General features: G+C 50.3%; 5 protein-coding genes across 5 annotated transcripts; 2 read left to right on the plus strand and 3 right to left on the minus strand.

Moving 5' to 3' along the window:
• Positions 1 to 791: 791 nt before the first annotated feature.
• On the minus strand, positions 792 to 2013 carry TRIREDRAFT_110735 (uncharacterized protein; the record flags this gene model as incomplete). Its single annotated transcript, XM_006968300.1, has 6 exons — positions 792 to 797; positions 1048 to 1054; positions 1101 to 1114; positions 1324 to 1336; positions 1701 to 1785; positions 1908 to 2013. The coding sequence occupies 6 exons, from the start codon at positions 2011 to 2013 to the stop codon at positions 792 to 794; spliced, it is 231 nt and encodes a 76-aa protein (XP_006968362.1).
• A 694-nt stretch (positions 2014 to 2707) lies between these two features.
• On the minus strand, positions 2708 to 3814 carry TRIREDRAFT_67751 (uncharacterized protein; the record flags this gene model as incomplete). Its single annotated transcript, XM_006968301.1, has 2 exons — positions 2708 to 2857; positions 2936 to 3814. 2 exons carry the CDS (start codon positions 3812 to 3814, stop codon positions 2708 to 2710), a joined length of 1029 nt encoding a protein of 342 aa, XP_006968363.1.
• A 5294-nt stretch (positions 3815 to 9108) lies between these two features.
• On the plus strand, positions 9109 to 9964 carry TRIREDRAFT_67738 (uncharacterized protein; the record flags this gene model as incomplete). The annotated part of the gene is made up of 2 exons (XM_006968237.1): positions 9109 to 9584; positions 9646 to 9964. Coding segments are annotated over 2 exons (795 nt in total), but the record flags the coding sequence as incomplete, so codon positions are not given.
• A 3293-nt stretch (positions 9965 to 13257) lies between these two features.
• TRIREDRAFT_5330 (uncharacterized protein) lies at positions 13258 to 14177 on the minus strand (the record flags this gene model as incomplete). Its single annotated transcript, XM_006968200.1, has 5 exons — positions 13258 to 13356; positions 13427 to 13618; positions 13689 to 13799; positions 13857 to 14010; positions 14107 to 14177. 5 exons carry the CDS (start codon positions 14175 to 14177, stop codon positions 13258 to 13260), a joined length of 627 nt encoding a protein of 208 aa, XP_006968262.1.
• Positions 14178 to 15397: 1220 nt separating this feature from the next.
• Positions 15398 to 16765, plus strand: TRIREDRAFT_110740 (uncharacterized protein; the record flags this gene model as incomplete). The annotated part of the gene is made up of 1 exon (XM_006968238.1): positions 15398 to 16765. The coding sequence occupies one exon, from the start codon at positions 15398 to 15400 to the stop codon at positions 16763 to 16765; it is 1368 nt and encodes a 455-aa protein (XP_006968300.1).
• Positions 16766 to 17720: the final 955 nt, after the last annotated feature.

Genomic DNA, 17720 nt, shown 5'->3' on the forward strand with positions numbered 1-17720 from the left:
ATTAAACTTAGCAGTATACTTCCTAGTAACTAGCATTAGCTTAATAAATCTAAGTTAATAAAAAGAGAATAACTTTGCCTTACTTAAGCCTGCTAGCATGCAGATTCTATTTTACTACTATTAAATAGTATTTAGCAGTAAAATCTTATTATAAAAAATGCTTAGGCAGCATATTAGGATTATATTAATAGTAGTGGTAATAAAGAAGAAGATAATATTAATATTAAGGGTAATAATAATAGCTTTTAAAGGGAAATTTTATATAAAATAAGGTAAATACAGCACTGCTTTTTTTAAAAAAAAGATAGCCTTATATATTAAGTTTATGCTTTAAATCTATTTATAAAAATATTAAGAATCTAACTTAAAGTTTTTTACTAAAAATATATCTTTTACCTCTTTTAATAGTAATGAATTTTATATTAATATTTTTATTAAATTATAGGCTATTTATTATATTACTTTAAGTGTAAATTTTATACTATAATTATTTATAAAAGTGTATGTATTTTTAAAGGCATTTTTAATTATTTCTAGGCTAACTGCTAGGTATATAATAATAATATGCTTATAAGGCCTTAAATTCTAGGCTGCTAAAGCAGCTGTAAGCCTATTTAACTTACTAACTTTATTATCTCTTTTTATAAGCTTCCTCCTTCTTACTGCTATACTTCTAGCTATAAATAACAGCGCTAGTAATAAAAAAAGCGCTAGCACTAGTATTAATAATAATAATAGCTGCTATATAGCTAGCAGTGCTATTTATAATGTATTATTATTATTAATAAGGTCTATAGCTAGTAAATTATTATTTACACTATTAATATTATTATTTTTATTTAATATTAAAGGCATATTATTATCTTCTTAACTAAATAGCTTTAAAATACTAATACCTTCTAGGTTACTATTTTAGCTAGCCTTAATAAGGCTATTAAAGTTACTAAGTTCTTAAATATTTTAAGCAGCAGGAAGGTTACTAATAAAAATTATCTTCTAACTATTAATTATTATATACTTATTAATAAGAAGGCTATCTTAAATAACTTTATAGCTATATAAATAATACCTTATAATTATTATATTTTTATTCTACTTACTTATTAAGAGTTAGCTAGTATTAGGATTATATATTATACTTAATAAGGCCTTAGCCTCCTTAAACGCTTACTAGAACTTTTTTAAATCTTAGTATTTATTTTTTAATATCTTTAATTCTTAAATATGCTTTAAGCAGTATATTTTTATACTTTTTAAAATCTTTTTTTATATATCTTAAAGTACTAAGCTTTTATTTAAATTTAGGTCGCTAGTAACCTTTACCTTAATAAAATAACTAAGGTATAGTAGTATCTAGTTATTTATTTATTAAAGGGGGGGTTATTATAAGTTAGCCTATAATATATTTACAGATATTTAGCTTATTATAACTTAAAAATAGGTGCATTTTTTATATAAAAAGAGGTATATTTAAGCATTAGCCTTATAGGGTTATAATATCTTTATGCTAAAGCCTTGCGAAGGCAGTAAGAGGCATACTAATAGTTTTAGCTAAGCGTCTAGGACTAGGGATCCGCTAGTATAAGAGGTAACGTATCTACCTAATTTACTAGCCAGATATACTTAAATTACCAGTCAGGCTAAATAACCAGCCGTTCTAGATCACGGCCTAAGTGATCTGAGTTAATACGAAGTCTTACGAGAGCAAGCTGGGCCTTGATTGACGTTCTGAGCTGAGGGGATAGATTTCGAGTTGGTACAAGTTGTCACGATGTGATGATAATGCTGTTTATCAGATACGCACAATCGACTTTGAGGGGACAGTGACGGAAATGGTAATGATGACAATTAATCTGATTTCCAGCATGGCGATACGGTTGCTGATGGGAATCATTATACCGGCATACCTAGAATAGCCCGCTTCGAAATGTCGAGAATACCGGGTAGTCCGTGATGCTGCCGGCAGTGACACATTCCAAATACGGGAGGTATCATTGCCCTGCTGCAAATCATTTTACACCATCTCCGCTCGCACCAGATGCAACGCTCGGTATGTTGGGACCGTCTCTGCTGTGGCTGTCTGATGTAGGACTGATGCTACCTCTCGGCACTTGAACTCCACACCATCATCTTTGCATGAGCCTTGTAGGATCAAGTAGGTATCTCTTAAGTATTCAGTATCACAGGTATCGCTCTATAATGTGGTTCCAGGCTCATTGAAGAAAGTCAACAGAAGGAAAACATCTCAAGGCACACCATATAGCTGCCCAGCCTCCCGAGATGAAAATAAAACAACAATTTCACAAAGATGACTGCGAGGTCTCACAAAAAGAAGAGAAATATTGAAGCGAAATGACGCAGCAAGAATAAGCCAAGTGCAAGACAGAAACATTATCAGGGTTTAAAGTCAAAGAACAAATGAAAAATGAATGAACCAAATAAAAGTCTTTATGGGGGTATCCTCATCGCGCTTTAAGTCAACCTTGTATAATCCCGTCATGCCCTTTCACACCAAACCCGTGAAATGCCAACTTTGTTGAATTGACCCGCTTGACGCCGCCGTTTCCCGTTCACCACAAAATACTGCCGTGTGTGTGTCCCTTTTGTGTGTGAGTGTATGAGAGTGAGTGAATGTAGAAAAACAATGAGTGTAAGTGTTGCTCCATCCGTGAGCGACAAGACAGAGAGAGAGAGAGAGAGAGAGAGCTTAATCATTAGATCGCGTAGACGACGTGGCCCTGCTCTTGCCCGTCTCCTTGAGAATGCGAGCCTCCTCGAGGGCCTCCCTCTTGGCAAACTCGTCCAGGAGCTTGTGGGCCGTCTCCAGGGGCAGTTCGGCAATCATGGCGCTGAGCTCCTATAAGAGAGAGTCAGCATGTTTTGTCGCATACCTAGGAGGTGTTAAAGTGAGGAGTAAAGGCTCTGACGTCCGTACCTTTGGAAACACAGTCGAGGGATGGTACTTGAACTCTTCCATCATTCTGTTGAGGCGAAGCACCTGCTTCCACGGCACAATAACGTCGCCGATGAGGAACGTCGGGAAGCGCGCCAGGGCAATCTCCTCGAGGATCCAGCGGCGCTGGAAGTACTGGCGCGTCATGAAGTCGTTGCAGCCGACCCAGTGCGGCATCATGAAGGGGATCTCGCCGCCCGGGCCGGGCGCCCAGATGTGCGTGATGGCCTGGGCCCAGCGGTGCGTGGGCGAGTAGTCCTCGGGGTGCTCCTCGCGGTCACCCGGGTCGCCCCAGCGGGCGGGCATGGCGTCCTCGATCTCGGCCAGCGTCATCATGGCCACGTCGGTGTGCTCGGCCTTGTCGCCCAGCCAGCCGATGACCAGCTCGGCCGACTTGTAGATGAGGCGCATGTCGAGCGTCTGGCGCTGGCGCTCGACCTCGTCGACCTGGTTGATGCACACGAGGTCGACCCAGACACGCAGGGCGCGCGCCTCGAGCTCGCCGCGCTGCGTGCCGCTCACGCCAAAGAGCTGGCGCAGCCATCGCGGCGCGCCGTGCGGGCGCCGGGCCGGAGTGCGCTGGAACCGCCGTGAGATGGTCGGGTAGAAGACGGCGCGGATGTTCTTGATGGCCGCCGCCAGGTGCGTCGTGATGCTGACGGGCTGGCCCGAGATGTAGATGCGCTCCATCTCGTTGGCGTCGCCATACAGCGACGACAGCGCGATGAACTCGGGCTCGTCCGTCAGCCGGACCGTCACCAGCCTGCACTCGACCGGGTCATTGAGGTTGCGAGCCGACTGGATCTCCAGCAGGCGCACCTCGCGCTTCGACGAGTCGAGGCGCCGATACGGAATGCTCATATTGGGGGGGTGAAAAAGGGGGGGGGACCCGGGAGAATGAGTGTGTGTGGAGGAGAGCTCAGTATGTCAGATTAGGTAGGGAAGCAACAAAAAGAGTCAAAGGAGGGCAATATGCAGAGTCGTATGACCGAAACTGGGCTCCCGGGGGCCGTGACGAAAAGAAAAATGCCGCGAGGAACCACTTTCTCGAGAGAAAGACGACAAGTCTGGAAATCGTTTGTCACCCGCGGTCTGTCTCTCTCGGCGGCTCTCTCGCTCAATCGTTCGACTTTCCTCTCGTCTCTCGCCTCTTTTGGGTGGGAAGCGGCAGGGGTGGTGACAGGTACGGAATCAGGAACTGCAGGACGCATCAGCTCGCACCCAACGCAGAGAGCAGGACGCCCGGCGTTTATACCAAGAGTGTCCGAAAAATGTGAGAGGCACAGCACAGGGCAGGGCACCGCGCCGTCGGCTGTCATATTCGCAAATGCCGCCCTTTTCCTCGAGCCGTCTTCCGACCAGGGGGGGTGCCGAGCGAGATGGGGGGAGGATTGAGGAGGAGGGGACTATGGGCAGGGCCGGCGCGAGGCATGGAGATGCCCGGCCGGGACTTTGTCACACGTGTCGACAATCTTACCTTGAGGAACCCGTCTAAAATCATTAGCCAAGGGACGGACCGCTCATCCAAATCTACCCAAGCTGGGCTTCTCTAGGCTGCGGCCGCCTCAAACGTGAGCCCATTGCCCACTACCCGGTTGGTAAAGGGGGGGGGCCCTACCTGTACTGCATTCTACTGAATAGTTGGTATTACCCGGCACACGGGGCACACGCAAATACGCAGACTGAACGATGCCTATGATTACAGTGTTGGAAACTCGTAGCTTGCAGTAATTGTGATAACGACTTGCTCCAGTATGATGGCATTGAAATGAGACTCCGTAAAGCAGACGTCTGGTCTTGTCAAGCAAGCACTGGCAGCGTGTGCCTGAAAGTCGGTTTATATGCAAGGGGCAATACTACGTTGTTGCGGACACAGCACATTACGTACGTAACACGAAATATGACATGTGAGCGGCGCCGCAGTCTCAGGACAGGCTCTCTGCTGTGTTGGCCCACGGCTCAATGCTAGGACGCCATGGACGGCCCGTCTGAGTGGTCCATTGACTACGGAGCTCCCCTCCGGGCTCGCCAGATGCTTGGGATATTCGCGTATCCTTGCCAGCTGAAGCACTGGCTTTGTATGTGTGCTCACAAAAAGCAAATACTGGCGTGTATCAGCTCAATAGCAGCTATTCAGCAGCAAATCCTTGCATCTCGCACATGCAACGACGTCTGAAAACCGGCTGGTTAGTTGTGTCTAGTGATAACTAGTGCGTCTCCTTCTGACGAGCGAGAGATGAGAAGGATTCGCTCCCATTGTTCTTTGCTTTTTCCTTCGCCCTACTTGCGTGTGCTCGCTTCTCTCCGCCTCTCTCTCTGTCTCTCTGCCTCCTTCGCCGCCCTCTTGGCCCCAAGAGACTTGTCAGTTTCGCTCGCCAAAACCCTGGCATTCCATCGTCTAGCTAGCAAGGCGAAGCCCTCACTTTTGAGGCCCTCCACTTCGGCGGATTGGACTAGTAGCCTCTCATCAATTTGCGGCGCGGCTTTTGCGCGGCTGCCTTTTGCAACTCCCTGTCAAGGCATGGTATGTAAAAGCTTGGTAATGACAACTCTTCCGTGCTGCAAAGTACATACTACAGGCGCTCTGCTCACCGTTCCATGGGCGTCCGAGTGCCCGCGAGTCGTCGGCCAGCCCTAGAGCCCATATTTGTATGTGCAGAAGCTGCCGTATTTCCTGCTTGCGAGACGCGCTGTCAATGGCATGCCTCTGTCTCTCTCACCCTCTCTCGCTACCCTCTCATGCACCCCTGACAACATGCATGGAAGACGGAAGCGAAGAAATGGAAACCAGAGAACCAACAAGACGGAAAAAGGCACACAAAGCACCCTGGACAGCTCCTATCTGGCGCATGTCTGTCTGCACGCCCCAAAGCGGGGAGAGGAGACTTTGACAGGGGGAGGGTTTGCCCTCGCTCCCATTGGCGTTGACAGCCGAACAGACAAAGTCCTGTACGAGTATCCTCACCGTACCTTACCAGTATGTAGGCACTACACGCACACGAACACACAGCCAGGTACACTTCTTCTACATGCGAGCCAGAGGACGAGTGCCCCAGTGCCGCCGCCGCCTCTCCCGTGGTATGACCCAATCCCTCTTGCAGCGGCAAATACCAGCCCCCTGGGCCGTTGCCGGAGGTGTCACGAGCGTGTCATTTCCCTCTACAGGCCACCCAAGAGCAAGGACCAAGTCTCCCCCGGTCCCCTGTCAACTGGCCCCCCCTGTCTGCGGAACCCCGGACAGCCCCAATTGCCAGGCGAGCTTGGCGCGCTTGGGCTTGGTGTAACAGCTCGCGGGACCTCCACCAGCGTCAATTGACAGGTCAAGCCGGCGTACTTTGGGACAAGCTAGTTCGGACGTCGGAGGGGGGGAGCAAGCACTTTTGCCTCTTGAGCCGACTTCCAAGGTACGATGAATCAGTATGATGGAGAAGGAGGAGAGACTTGCCATGTATGTACGAGTAGTTTTGCCAGTACTAGCAGGCCCGAGGCCCTGTCTCTTCAGCCCTTAGAAGCCAGAAAACAGGTAAATGGACTTGGTAGTGGCGATTCCTGCTTGAGGGCTAACTAACATGAGGAAAGGTTGAGCGGTAGAGTGAACACGTGCTGAGTCTGGCGAGATAACGCGCGCCGTCGCATCGAGCACGCCTTGGACGTGCTAGGCATTACTTGTAGTCGATATGAGCCTTCCGATGAGGGCAGGATATCTCGAGATTAAGGCCATTCTCGCTTCGGATGACGTATGCTCATACAAGACATTCCTTGCTTCTACAGATCAGATTCAATGCATTGATACGGAGCAGTCCCAGGACCAAGCTCATGCCAGATTAATGGGCAAAAAGCCACAAGCATGTACGTATGTTGTGTATGTATTCCGGACAGACATGAGAGCTAAGATCGTGAAGGGGAACCTGTTCGTCCCACAACGAGAATTATGGAGAGAGGCAGTTGAACAAGCGGATACTTGTACTAGTGTCCTGGGGCTGAAGATCCTTTCTGATGAGGGCAGGAAGAGGACTAGCACTACAGACGAGCATCGTGTTCTGACGCCTTCACTGCCGCGTTTTCCAGTCTTTCCCAGCGTCATGACGGCGGACACGGGCTTCGTGCGAGCATCAACGAGGTTAGCAACATGAGCTACGCCGGCATAGCTTGAGAATCCTTGCCCAGGGCGTACACGTAAGCCCCATGAACAGGCGGACAGAGCGGTGCGAGAACAGAAGAGGTTCATGGGCGTGAGTTGACGGTCTGTACGAATATGCCTAGCCCGTGCCTCAGGGACAGCGGGGACCTCCTTTCAAACTGCTCACAGATACTGCTGGCTAATTGTCCGTATACCGTAGCATCAGCGGCCAATTACTTGGCCGAGAGTGGTAGGGGAAGAGTCAGAGAAGCCAGAGAAAGCAACGATATCTGCCTCATGGCGCCCTGGTCATCCGAGTTCATCCCCCACAATTGGCTTCCCGATTGGCACGCATGGCCGAAGTGAGGGAGGAGACATGAGAGCGCACAAATAAATTAACAGTCTGACCAACAGCCTCAAATCATGATAAGCAGACGTGGAACGTGGTTGCAGCAATACGACGTTGGTCGTCTCCATTTCTCTCGGTGACACAGACCTCGGCGGCCGGCATCTCCCGGAGGAAGCGCGGTGAAGAACTCCCCTTTGGCCGCTTTTTTTTTCTGGTCTGGAGCACAGCTCTAAGGGTTCACATGACAACTCACTAGATCAAAATAGCCGCTGGAGAATGAAGTCATCTCTCTCCTGGATAGGCTTGATAGGCTTGATACGGCCCACGGAAGCGGTATCCAAGCTCTTCTGATAGACAGAGTGTCTTTGCCTTCGCTGTGTCCGTTCACCCACTGCAGACCAACGCACCTAAGTGGGCAAAGTGGGCAGATAGATGCCCCGTATATACGGCTCGGCACTCTTTGGTAGAACTGGGAACGTGGGTTCCGCCGAGCATCTGGGACAATCACACCCCAAACGAGAGGCCAGGCCCCAGATACGATGAGCACAAATCCGGCGCGTTTGTCATGTTACTACCCGGCCTGCTGGAGAAAAAAGTGATACTACTAATAGATTACATACGACAGAAGAGTGATACAACGTACGGCAACAACAACAACTAACAACCAACAACATAAGCTAGTATACCTTCCCAATCCACAATTCTACGCGAACGAGGGCATATCCCCTTGACTTTTTTGCGGCCATGGGGGCTCGATTCGGAAATCCGCCTGGCTGACTGACTCTTTCACCTCATGTTCAGCAACTGATCACGTATCATGTACTACCCCGGAGCAGTTCGAGGAGCCAACGGAGCCCATGGACTCGAGAGCGGACGCTATGAATAAAGATCCAAGGTTTCCCCCCGTCTGGTGCGTTTCAAATCGTCTCTAGTCTTGAGTCTATCCTCAGCATCAGCTCAAGAGAGAGAGTCGTGCTTCTTTGCTTTGTTCTTGCTGCCATCCTTGAAACTTTGCTTTACTTCTTTGGGGCCATCTCATATCAGATCTCTGCTGTAATCGTTCCCACAATACCACCAGTGTCTCACTACTCTCGTCAGCCACCCGCGCTTATACGGATATACGAAACAAAGATGGCCGTCTTCTCCAGGAAAAGCCAAAGCAACGATGCCTCGTGCCACACCGCCGCCGCCTCCGCGTGCCGCCGGGTTGTCAACTCGCTGAAGCGGTTCCTCCCCAAGAAGATTACTCGCCGGTCACGGCAGAAGAATGATCTGCCCCAGGAGCCGGAGAAGCTGGCCGCCCAGGTGGGACCCATCTGCGCTGATATGCTCAACCAGCTTCACTATCCTGGGGCGCCCAAGCTGAAGGCTGAGGCGGTCGAGGGCTTGCTCGCCTATATGCACAAGCGAGCCATCGAGTTTGACGTGCCGCTCAACAACGCCCTTTCTGCAAAGGGGTTCCGTCTTGGCTACGCTGAGGGACTGGTGAGTTTCACAACATCCTTTACCTTTGCCTTTTCTAGAATGCTTCCTCCGTCTGAGTGGCTCAAACGTTTCTCCCTTGCTTCGGGAGTCCTCTTGATTCATGACTCTTGCCTGCCATGTGGTTGGACTAGCGTGCCATAAGTTGTCTCAAAGCCATAGGTGTAATTAGCTAACACACGATTCGATGTACAGCTCGCTCACCCCAACCATCCCGTGCAAGTTCAGGGGTATGTCGGCCTGTTCACGTGGCTCGTCGTCCAGTACGACGACATTGTAGGCCAGGGCAACGTTGCCGGCAGAGAGATGCTCAAAGAAGCCCTGGAGTTCCACGCGCGCTTCTTCCGGGGAGAGCCTCAGGCGAACAACCTGCTCGAGGGCATCGCCATCCTGCTCCGTGAGGCAGATGACCACTTCGACACCGTCATGTCCAACATGCTGCACATCTCCGTCCTCAAGTTCCTGACCAGCAACCTGCTGGAGCGCCACGACGGCTTCCAGAACTTGGAGGTCACGCGAGCCGGCTTCAAGTTCCCGGACTTTTACAGGGACATGTCTGGGATGAACGTGGCGTATGCCGTCTTCTGCTACCCCAAGGCGCAGTATCCCGACGCCTCAGCTTACCTCGAGGCGATCCCCGACATGGCCCGGTTCATTGACATTTCGAATGACGTCCTTTCGTGAGTAATCATTTGCAAAGCCATGGCCTTCCGGAATCCCCGTGACTAACCGAATCCTCAGATTTTACAAGGAGGAAGTGGGCGGTGACACCAGAAACTACCTCCATAACCGCGCCAACGCCACCGGCAAGCCCATCATGGAGGTCCTCCATGAGGTCAACAAAGAAACGATAGACGCCGCAAAGCGGGTGGAACAGATCCTCAAGGGCAGGGGTGTTTACGAACAGTCCTGGCAAGACAGCGTCCGGGGCTACATGGCCATGCACACGACAAACCCCCGATACAAGATGAGTGACATGGGCCTGGGCGAGGAGCATCCCCTGGCTCCATTCGAGTACAAGATTGGAGAGCTCTTTGACCGAATCAACGCCGCTTCATGAACGAAAACGAGCCCAAAGGGGAAAAGGGGATATGAACTGATGATGGAAACGGCCAAGTATTGCATTCCATGGCGTTTCTGCATTTTCTTTTGCATTTGACGACGAGAAAGAGGGTCCTCGGTGACTTGTTGTCGGTCTAGGCATGACCTTTTTTTTTTCTTCCTCTTTTTTACCCCCTTTCTTCGTCTCTCTTTCCAGTCTCTTTTACTCTGATTCTCCCGTGCCTGCTGGGCAAGGCGTTGTTGGCTGCACTGTAACGTGGAACGAACGAACTTACGATATAACCGATTCATGTTGTCTTTGTTTAATACCATTTTTTGCTATTTATACATACATATCCTCTTTAGGTAGTTAGTTGTAGGGAATACCATCGTTGCGCAGTTTTTGCCTGAAAGTCCTCTTTCCCATTCCTAGGACTATCCGATTGTTCGCGCGCCCATCATGCGATTCCTCCCGGTATGTCATCCCATTCGCGGTTCCAGTGATGGATGTGACGCTGCAAAGCTACCTACTGTACGCGCGTATAAATCCCTCTCTTCCGTTCCCAGCAGTCTCTTCAACAGGCTAACCCATGTCGATATGCACAAATGAGGCCAGAATTGCTGCCGACGAGTCTAGAGTAAGCCGCGGCAGTCGGGATGCCGTAGTGTGATGCTACCTCAGATTGCCTGTTGTCTGCCTGGGTCAGTTACATGGGTGGCGAGCCTCTAAGTGGATGTGCCATTGGCCGTTTTTTCTTCTCTCTCTTGCCTTGACAGGGGTAGGTTCCAACGGCTCAAGAAGCGGTTTCTTATTCCCATGGGAAAGAAAAGCCGGTCTAGGTACTGGGGCAGGGGTCCTTTGACAGGGAATATTTTGGAGAGAAAAAAAGGGACCTAATCAACGACCCCTGTGGCCCCCTGCACAAGACATGGGCCGTTCATGTGCGAGTACGGGTATGTATGTACTGTATGCCCATGTATGAAATATCTTCAAAGCAGGGCCTGCCATCATATGAGCGGAGACCTTGGTTCTTTCGCTTCTTGGTGACATTCTTTGGAAAGGGGCTGGACCGCGAGAAATATGGAGTATTACACTACTGCTGCTACTCTGCCTGCCTCTTCCTTAAGAAGGTGGTTGTAGCGAGACGTCTGTGTGTCTACCATCTCCACAGTCCTGCGCTTCGCTAGACTCTATGAGCAAGTTTACGAGAAAAGGATATAACGAGTCTAGTTGAAAGGAACTGGAGATAGAAGGTATGGGGTTCTTCTGCGAATTCCAGCGGCGAGCCCGTGATCGGCATACTTTGACCAGTCTGTGTAGCGAGCGACCTGGGGCATCTTGATCATGTCTCTCTAGCGAGCGTCTTGAGGCTGTCGTCTACGCTGTCGATAACCATGAGGAGCCAAGGGTACAAAGGGGCTAGAAGCGCCTTTTTGCTTCCTTTCTTGTTTCTATGTGTCTTTTCGTCCAAGCTCTGCTTCGTTTCGACGCTTCCGGCAGCTCAGACGGTTTCGGCTGGGCTCAAACCTGGTTGTCAGCCCTTCAGCTCCAAGACTTCTGGAAGGATTTGCATGAACAGTTGCCGTTTCCCTTCGCTTGATGGATCAGCAACGGGCAGTGCCTTGGAAGGGTGCCTGACTGGACGCTTTATGCCAAGGAAGAATGAGCGGGATGAAACCGCTAAAATCATAGGAATAAGCAGAGCTCGCCAGCCTCCATGCTCGGGTTGTGGGGGGCTCTCCCTACCTCATGACCTGATCCCGAGAATGGGGGACCGGAGAAGAAAGGAAGACCAGTTTCCGGGATCCCCTTCGTCATGCGGAGGAGTGGGCAACGCGGCATGAACGCGGCACCTCCATAACCTCGTGGCATCCGATGTATGTATGTGACAGAATCGTGGAATCTCACTCCTCCTCGTCATGCTCGGAGAGGGTCGTGATGAGGCTAAATCTGTGCCTAAGGCTTAGCTTTTTCATGCGCTGGGCCTTTTCCTTTCCCTTTCCCTTCCCATCTGCATCTCATCCGATCTGCCACATGTTTTTCGCTCCGCAACGCATGAAGCGGGCTCGCAAGGCAATCTGGCATAATGCTCTTCGGCTGCAGATTTGCCATGTGCGTGCCATGAATCTCTCTGCACATCTTTTCTTGCAAGTACAGTACAAGTTAGCAGATGAAGTCTTTCTTAGTCAGAATTATTACTTAATTACCGTGTGTTCATGCATCTCTCGTCCTCCTCCACCAACAGACCACCCGGCAGGTTGAAGCAACTCCGACGTGGAGGCCTCGAAGTGCCGGCCGGGTTATCCTCGCTCACTCAAGAGGCTTTGAGACGCCGGCAGATGAAGCGACGATCTTGTTCCTGAAATGAAGGTGATTCGTAGGAAGTACCGGCATTACAGTAAGCACCGTATTGTTCGTATACCGCGGGATGTAAGGTATGTCCTTGCAGTGTGGCATGGGAGGAGCCTGCCTTGATGCCTCAAGTAGAATGTTTGAGCGAATTGTTCCTTACGAGCTGGATCCTTGAATTGAGTACGTAATTACATGGATTTCCATGAGGGCTGTTTGATTTCTCGTGGCTCGCAACGTTGCAGTCAAGTCAGATCGCATGGCCCAAAGAGCCCCCGTATACAGCCTTAATAATAGTCGTTGGAAGAGCCTCGGTGAGATATATAGGTACGATGGGGTGATAATTAAGGTATATAGAAGGTCAACTCTGCAGAAAGAAAATCTGGTAACGAAGCTGAGGCAAAGCTTATCTTGATCACACCTGCAAGTGGCTTCGGATAGTGACAGCCAAGAACACCTCACTCCGGTTATTACAGGTTAGGTCTCGTGCCCTGGACTCGACGGGCGGTAGTAGACGGGTGCTTGATCTCTGTTGTCTTCACAATGCAAGCTCGACTTTACAACAGGAAGTCAAATAACTAAATGACGAACTTGGTATAACACTGCAATTGCCTTGTCTGGGTCGCTTTGCTATATGGGATTTGCCTCGGTGTTGATCTCGGGCTTCTTCATCTCCTCTCAACTCATCACCGAGGACTCTGCCTCAGACCCCCTTCACATAAAGTCAGCCTGTGCGTATGTCCCTGATTCTTGTTCGATCCTTCCAATGATTAATCTGAGATGAGGACTTCAAGTCAATGCCATATCCTAACTATCAGTACGTATGCGCTCACTATTTTCACAAGAACAAGGCCATCATCGATCTCATCAAATTTGTATCGTGTCTGTATACATTAAGCTAGGCGTGGCTTACAATACATGTACTGAAATCATGTGAAAGGATTAACATCGTGAACATTCTTTCACGCCTTCTTCGGGCGGCTCGCCTCGATGTAAGCCGAGATATTCGGACGACTCTCGAATGCCTCACGGAACTTTTGCACCGCCTCAGGCAGCTCAGCCTATCGTGAGTCAGTAGGTCCCAAATGTCATCGGTAGACGCTACTTCATAGGTATGCAAGAAGCACTCACAGGCAAAGTGCCGGTTCGCTCGTCATTGTCGATAGACTGATAGACAGCAAAGTCGGCGTAGGTGATCCTATCACCAAGGAGATACGGGCCGTTGTTGGCAGAATAATACTGCGCGATGACGTTGTAGTATTCGGGCACAATCTTGTTCCTGTACTCGTCTGTGACGCCCTTGAGGCTTGCCACCCATTGAGTCTGTATGTCTCTCGTTAGAGTTCTCTACTGAACGAAGGGGTGCTTAGGACAAGGTATCGGATTGACTTACCCTCCAGTCATTGTAAACATCGGCGACGGCGTCAACTTGAAACTTTTCATAGTTTGTCTCGCCGTCGTAGCTCCCGAGGTCTCTAGCCAGATACCTCAAGATCGAGATGTGCTATAGTAGCCTTCATTAGCCAGTCTTTATACTGATTGCAACGGTTGTGTAACTGACCTGGTTCAGAACAAGGCCATTGATCAAGAGCGCAGGCACCTTGCCAGTTCGAGTGATGCCTTGCTCCTTCAGCTTCGCGCTCGTCGCGGGCCATGTGTCGTCGTAGGGATGTCGAACGTCGTTGAACTCGATGCCGGCATCTCTCAGGAACAGGCTGGTGAATGGCTGAAGTCAGTATAATTGTTCATAGTTGGAAACTGGCGGAACGAAGTCGAAGAGGGTGAGCTGCTTGTGGCCGCGTGAGGCTTACCGGACAACTTCGCCGCGACCCAATCGACCAATGTCGAGGTAGTGAAGGGTGGGAATAGACTCAATAGCCATTGTGGAGGTTCGCGACTGTGTTGGGGACACTCAAGATGGACTGATGCAATTTGCTCTACTCTGGGACCAAAATCGATGGCTTGCTCTGACTCCTCAGGTTATGGCTCCGAGAAATGCTCTTGACTGCTCAATGGCAACCCGCCGCCATGCACGGATCGAACACGGCTTTATAGTGACATCTCCCTGAATCCAACCGATGGCCAAGGTAGCATTCGCATCTTCTTTGCCCTCAGAAGACTAAGGAAATAAGCCATCGACCATTCGCCTTGCGCAATTCGCGGTCTCCGACCTGTGCCCGACTTGCACCAGCAGACGAGCTTCATACGGCCGAGACTGCGAAGCGACGCCCGAGGAGAAGCATCTCGAGTGGGTGTCTGGACGCTGAACTTTGTCGACTTTGGGGAATGGGAGACGGGAGATGTGCCACACTTATGCACCAATAGCCAAATCTGGCGAGTGGGTGGTGTTGACTAGCATTCGTCGGGCGAAGACGCCTGATTGCCCAGCTTCTAAGGCTCGAGCTATTGAACTGCTCACGTCATTACATAGATCTACTTTGGTTCAGGTACGGGATATGATGTGGTGATTGTTGGCAAGTTTCACCGTTAAGTGCTGGGTGTAAGTGGCAGCTTATGGGGAACAAGACGGGATTGAAACTGTGGCTTGGCGGCAGAGTGGCAGTGAGCTCGATAGTGTTGAACGATTTGAGATCATCTATAGTACCAGTCAGGTACAAATAAAAGGTCATGCTTCTACTGATTCCAGTTGTGGCGCAGCTGGCAGCAAGGCTGTGAACTGGGCGCAAGGGGTCGGGATCTGGTTTAAGTGCTGACGGCTCCTCGCTTGGCCGTAATGTTCTCAGGGATAATGACAAATCTTTGGTAGTTTTGCTGTGGCATGACGAGAGCAGCTGGACATGATCCCTCAAACGGCTTGAATAACTGGCCAGCTTGGCTTCAATGCCCCGTCTTACCAAGGCATTGATAATGGTGTAAATAAGACCCTGTCCCACGACGCCGGAACCCATGATGCTGCCCGAGATGTTACCATATTGCGAACAGTGTGTCAACCATCCCTTTCAATCATTATAACCACCATTGCAAAGCAAAGTAGACGCGTAAAAGGCCGATAACGTCACCGCCATAGATCCGATGGCCTTCTCCATGGTCGACCGCAAAGCTGCAGCTGCAGACTTTCTCCCCCCTGAACCAGTCACCAACATGCCGGCTCGTCGACACAACCATACGCCGTCCGACCCAGTCGCGGAGCGCAAAGTTCGACAGGTCATTGAGGAAGCAGCATCGCGTAACACACAGCTCCTGGGCGAGCTCGAGGCCACGGCCCACGCGCCGGGGCTGTTCAACAACAACCAGGTCAAGATTGAGCATGTCGACAAGCGGCTTGCGGATCTCGAGCCCGAGGTGCAGGCGGCCATTGCGACGGCAAACCAGCAGCTCAAGCAGCACAAGAGCTATCGGGATTCGATAGGCAAGAAACTCGTCTATACCGTGCTGAAGAAGAAGGGCGTCTTCGATGAAAAGGCGATGCGGGAAGAAAAGGCGTATCACGAGGTGCTTGAGAAGCGGCACAGAGTCGAGGCCAAGCTGAACGAACTAAAGGCTGATAAGGCCTCGCTGGTTATCGAGATGAAGGAGCTGCAAGCATTGCTGGGACGACACGGCGCCGCGCACAAGGAGATTGATGCCCTCTACTCAAGAATATTCGACGGACCAACGGCGGGCTTTGCGGACGAAGACGAGCAGGAGGAGGCACACAAAGTGGCCAAGCTGGCGCTTCAGGAGAGAACCGAGGCACTCAAGGCGGCCGTCCGAGGCGTAAAGGCCGCTCAGGCAGTCAAAGTAGCCATCGAGCGAAGCTTGTTCGAGAAGCAACGTGCAAGCTTCGACAACCATTCAGACATCTTTTCGCAGCGAGGCGTTCAGACGATCCTCAAACGCTGCGTCGCATACATCAACCGCGGTCTAGAACTCAGCGACGAAGCTGTTGAGGCCATTCAGGCAACTCCTGGACCCGAATTGACGCAAGCCAAGAAGACTCTCGACGGACTCTTCATAGCTGCTAGAGTAGTCGCACAGGAGCGCTACCACAGCAAATCGGCAAACAGCGAGCTTATAGAGCGGCTCGGAGCCACGCTTACAAAGGCACTCGATGCGCAGAAGAAGTACGTCGAAGCCATGAAAAAGGTCAGCGAGTCCCGGAGAGGGTCAATCCGAAGGACTGCAAGGGCACTGGAAGACGAGCGACAAGCCCTGCAACAAATCCGCCAGAGCGCCTTTGAGACGACCGTCGGCTTTGGTGCCGCAGCTCCTGCGTATAACGAGTGCTGCGATCGAGCTCCGCGCTTCGAGCACGACTCTCACCAGCAGTCGGCATCTATTGCGGAGCCGGTCGTCATTGAGCTCCCGGAAGATGCAGAGCCGCCTCCTGACTACATGTACTACGAAGATGGAATAGCGAGGCCGAAGCAGATGGAGGCGGAACCGGGATCGAACCCTCAGAATCGCGCCTCTCAGCTTGATAGCGTGGTACTTCAGACCAATCATCAAGGTCTGCCAGAGGTTACCTGAACAAGCTGCGAGGTGAGAACGTTTGGGACAGTTTTGACGGGGAGTTGTTCGATATGGAAGATTCGATGACGTGCTTTAGCGACTGCAAACTTTGACCACTATCCTGTTTGTCTATCTGTTTGTCTTTGTGTTTCTTTTCGTTGTCATGATGAGATTTCGGAGGACGACAATATCTGACTGCCAGCGGCTGCGGAGTTTTGATCTGTACTGAATGATTACACCCGATTTCGGTTGCGGTATCGTATAAATATAGATATGTAAGCATACACATTCCCTGATTTAGACTCGTTGAGTATTGCTTGGTCTTGGGTGAGAGCAGGGAGTTGCCTTTCTACTTAAGAAATTGGACTCAGCCATTGTAAATCTGACATTTGACAATCCCGTAACATAACCATTGTATGCTTATAGAACGAGTCTAAGCAATGCCGCTTCGGCACATCTGAAGACGGCGTGAATTAGACTATCCTCCGGCGATCACGCTTTGTGGGTTGCCAAGGCTGCTCAGCTGAACGTCTCGGCAACTTTAAAAGCAGAAACGCCTCATGTCTTTCCCTATCTACCATTGACGTTGGCTCTAGTGATGGCGCTGCCACTACGGGACTGGCCTTGAGGCTAGACGTGTCTATATACGGCTGCGCCCGGTGACTATGGACTTGACAGGTGGAGGTGAGAGAAAGATGGCGTTGACATATTGAGCTTCTTCCAGGTCGGGAGTCTCGGACAATATCGTGAGGCAAGGGGTTGTTTCTGCACGATAAATATCATCTTTGTGCCTCAAGCAGCGCCTTCAGGGCCTATAGTTTGTGTTGGAGTGAAGAAGCATTTGATTCTTCCTCTAGGTACTGATGGCCCTTTGGCGCTGGACTTGCGTCTCGTTATTTGATTTGCAGCCCGGCCACACGAACCAAATACCCAGAAAGGAAAGTCAATATCCAGCATTGTAACACCCCGCGTT

Source organism: Trichoderma reesei (assembly GCF_000167675.1).
Source record: "Trichoderma reesei QM6a unplaced genomic scaffold TRIREscaffold_22, whole genome shotgun sequence".
Lineage (NCBI taxonomy): Eukaryota > Fungi > Ascomycota > Sordariomycetes > Hypocreales > Hypocreaceae > Trichoderma > Trichoderma reesei.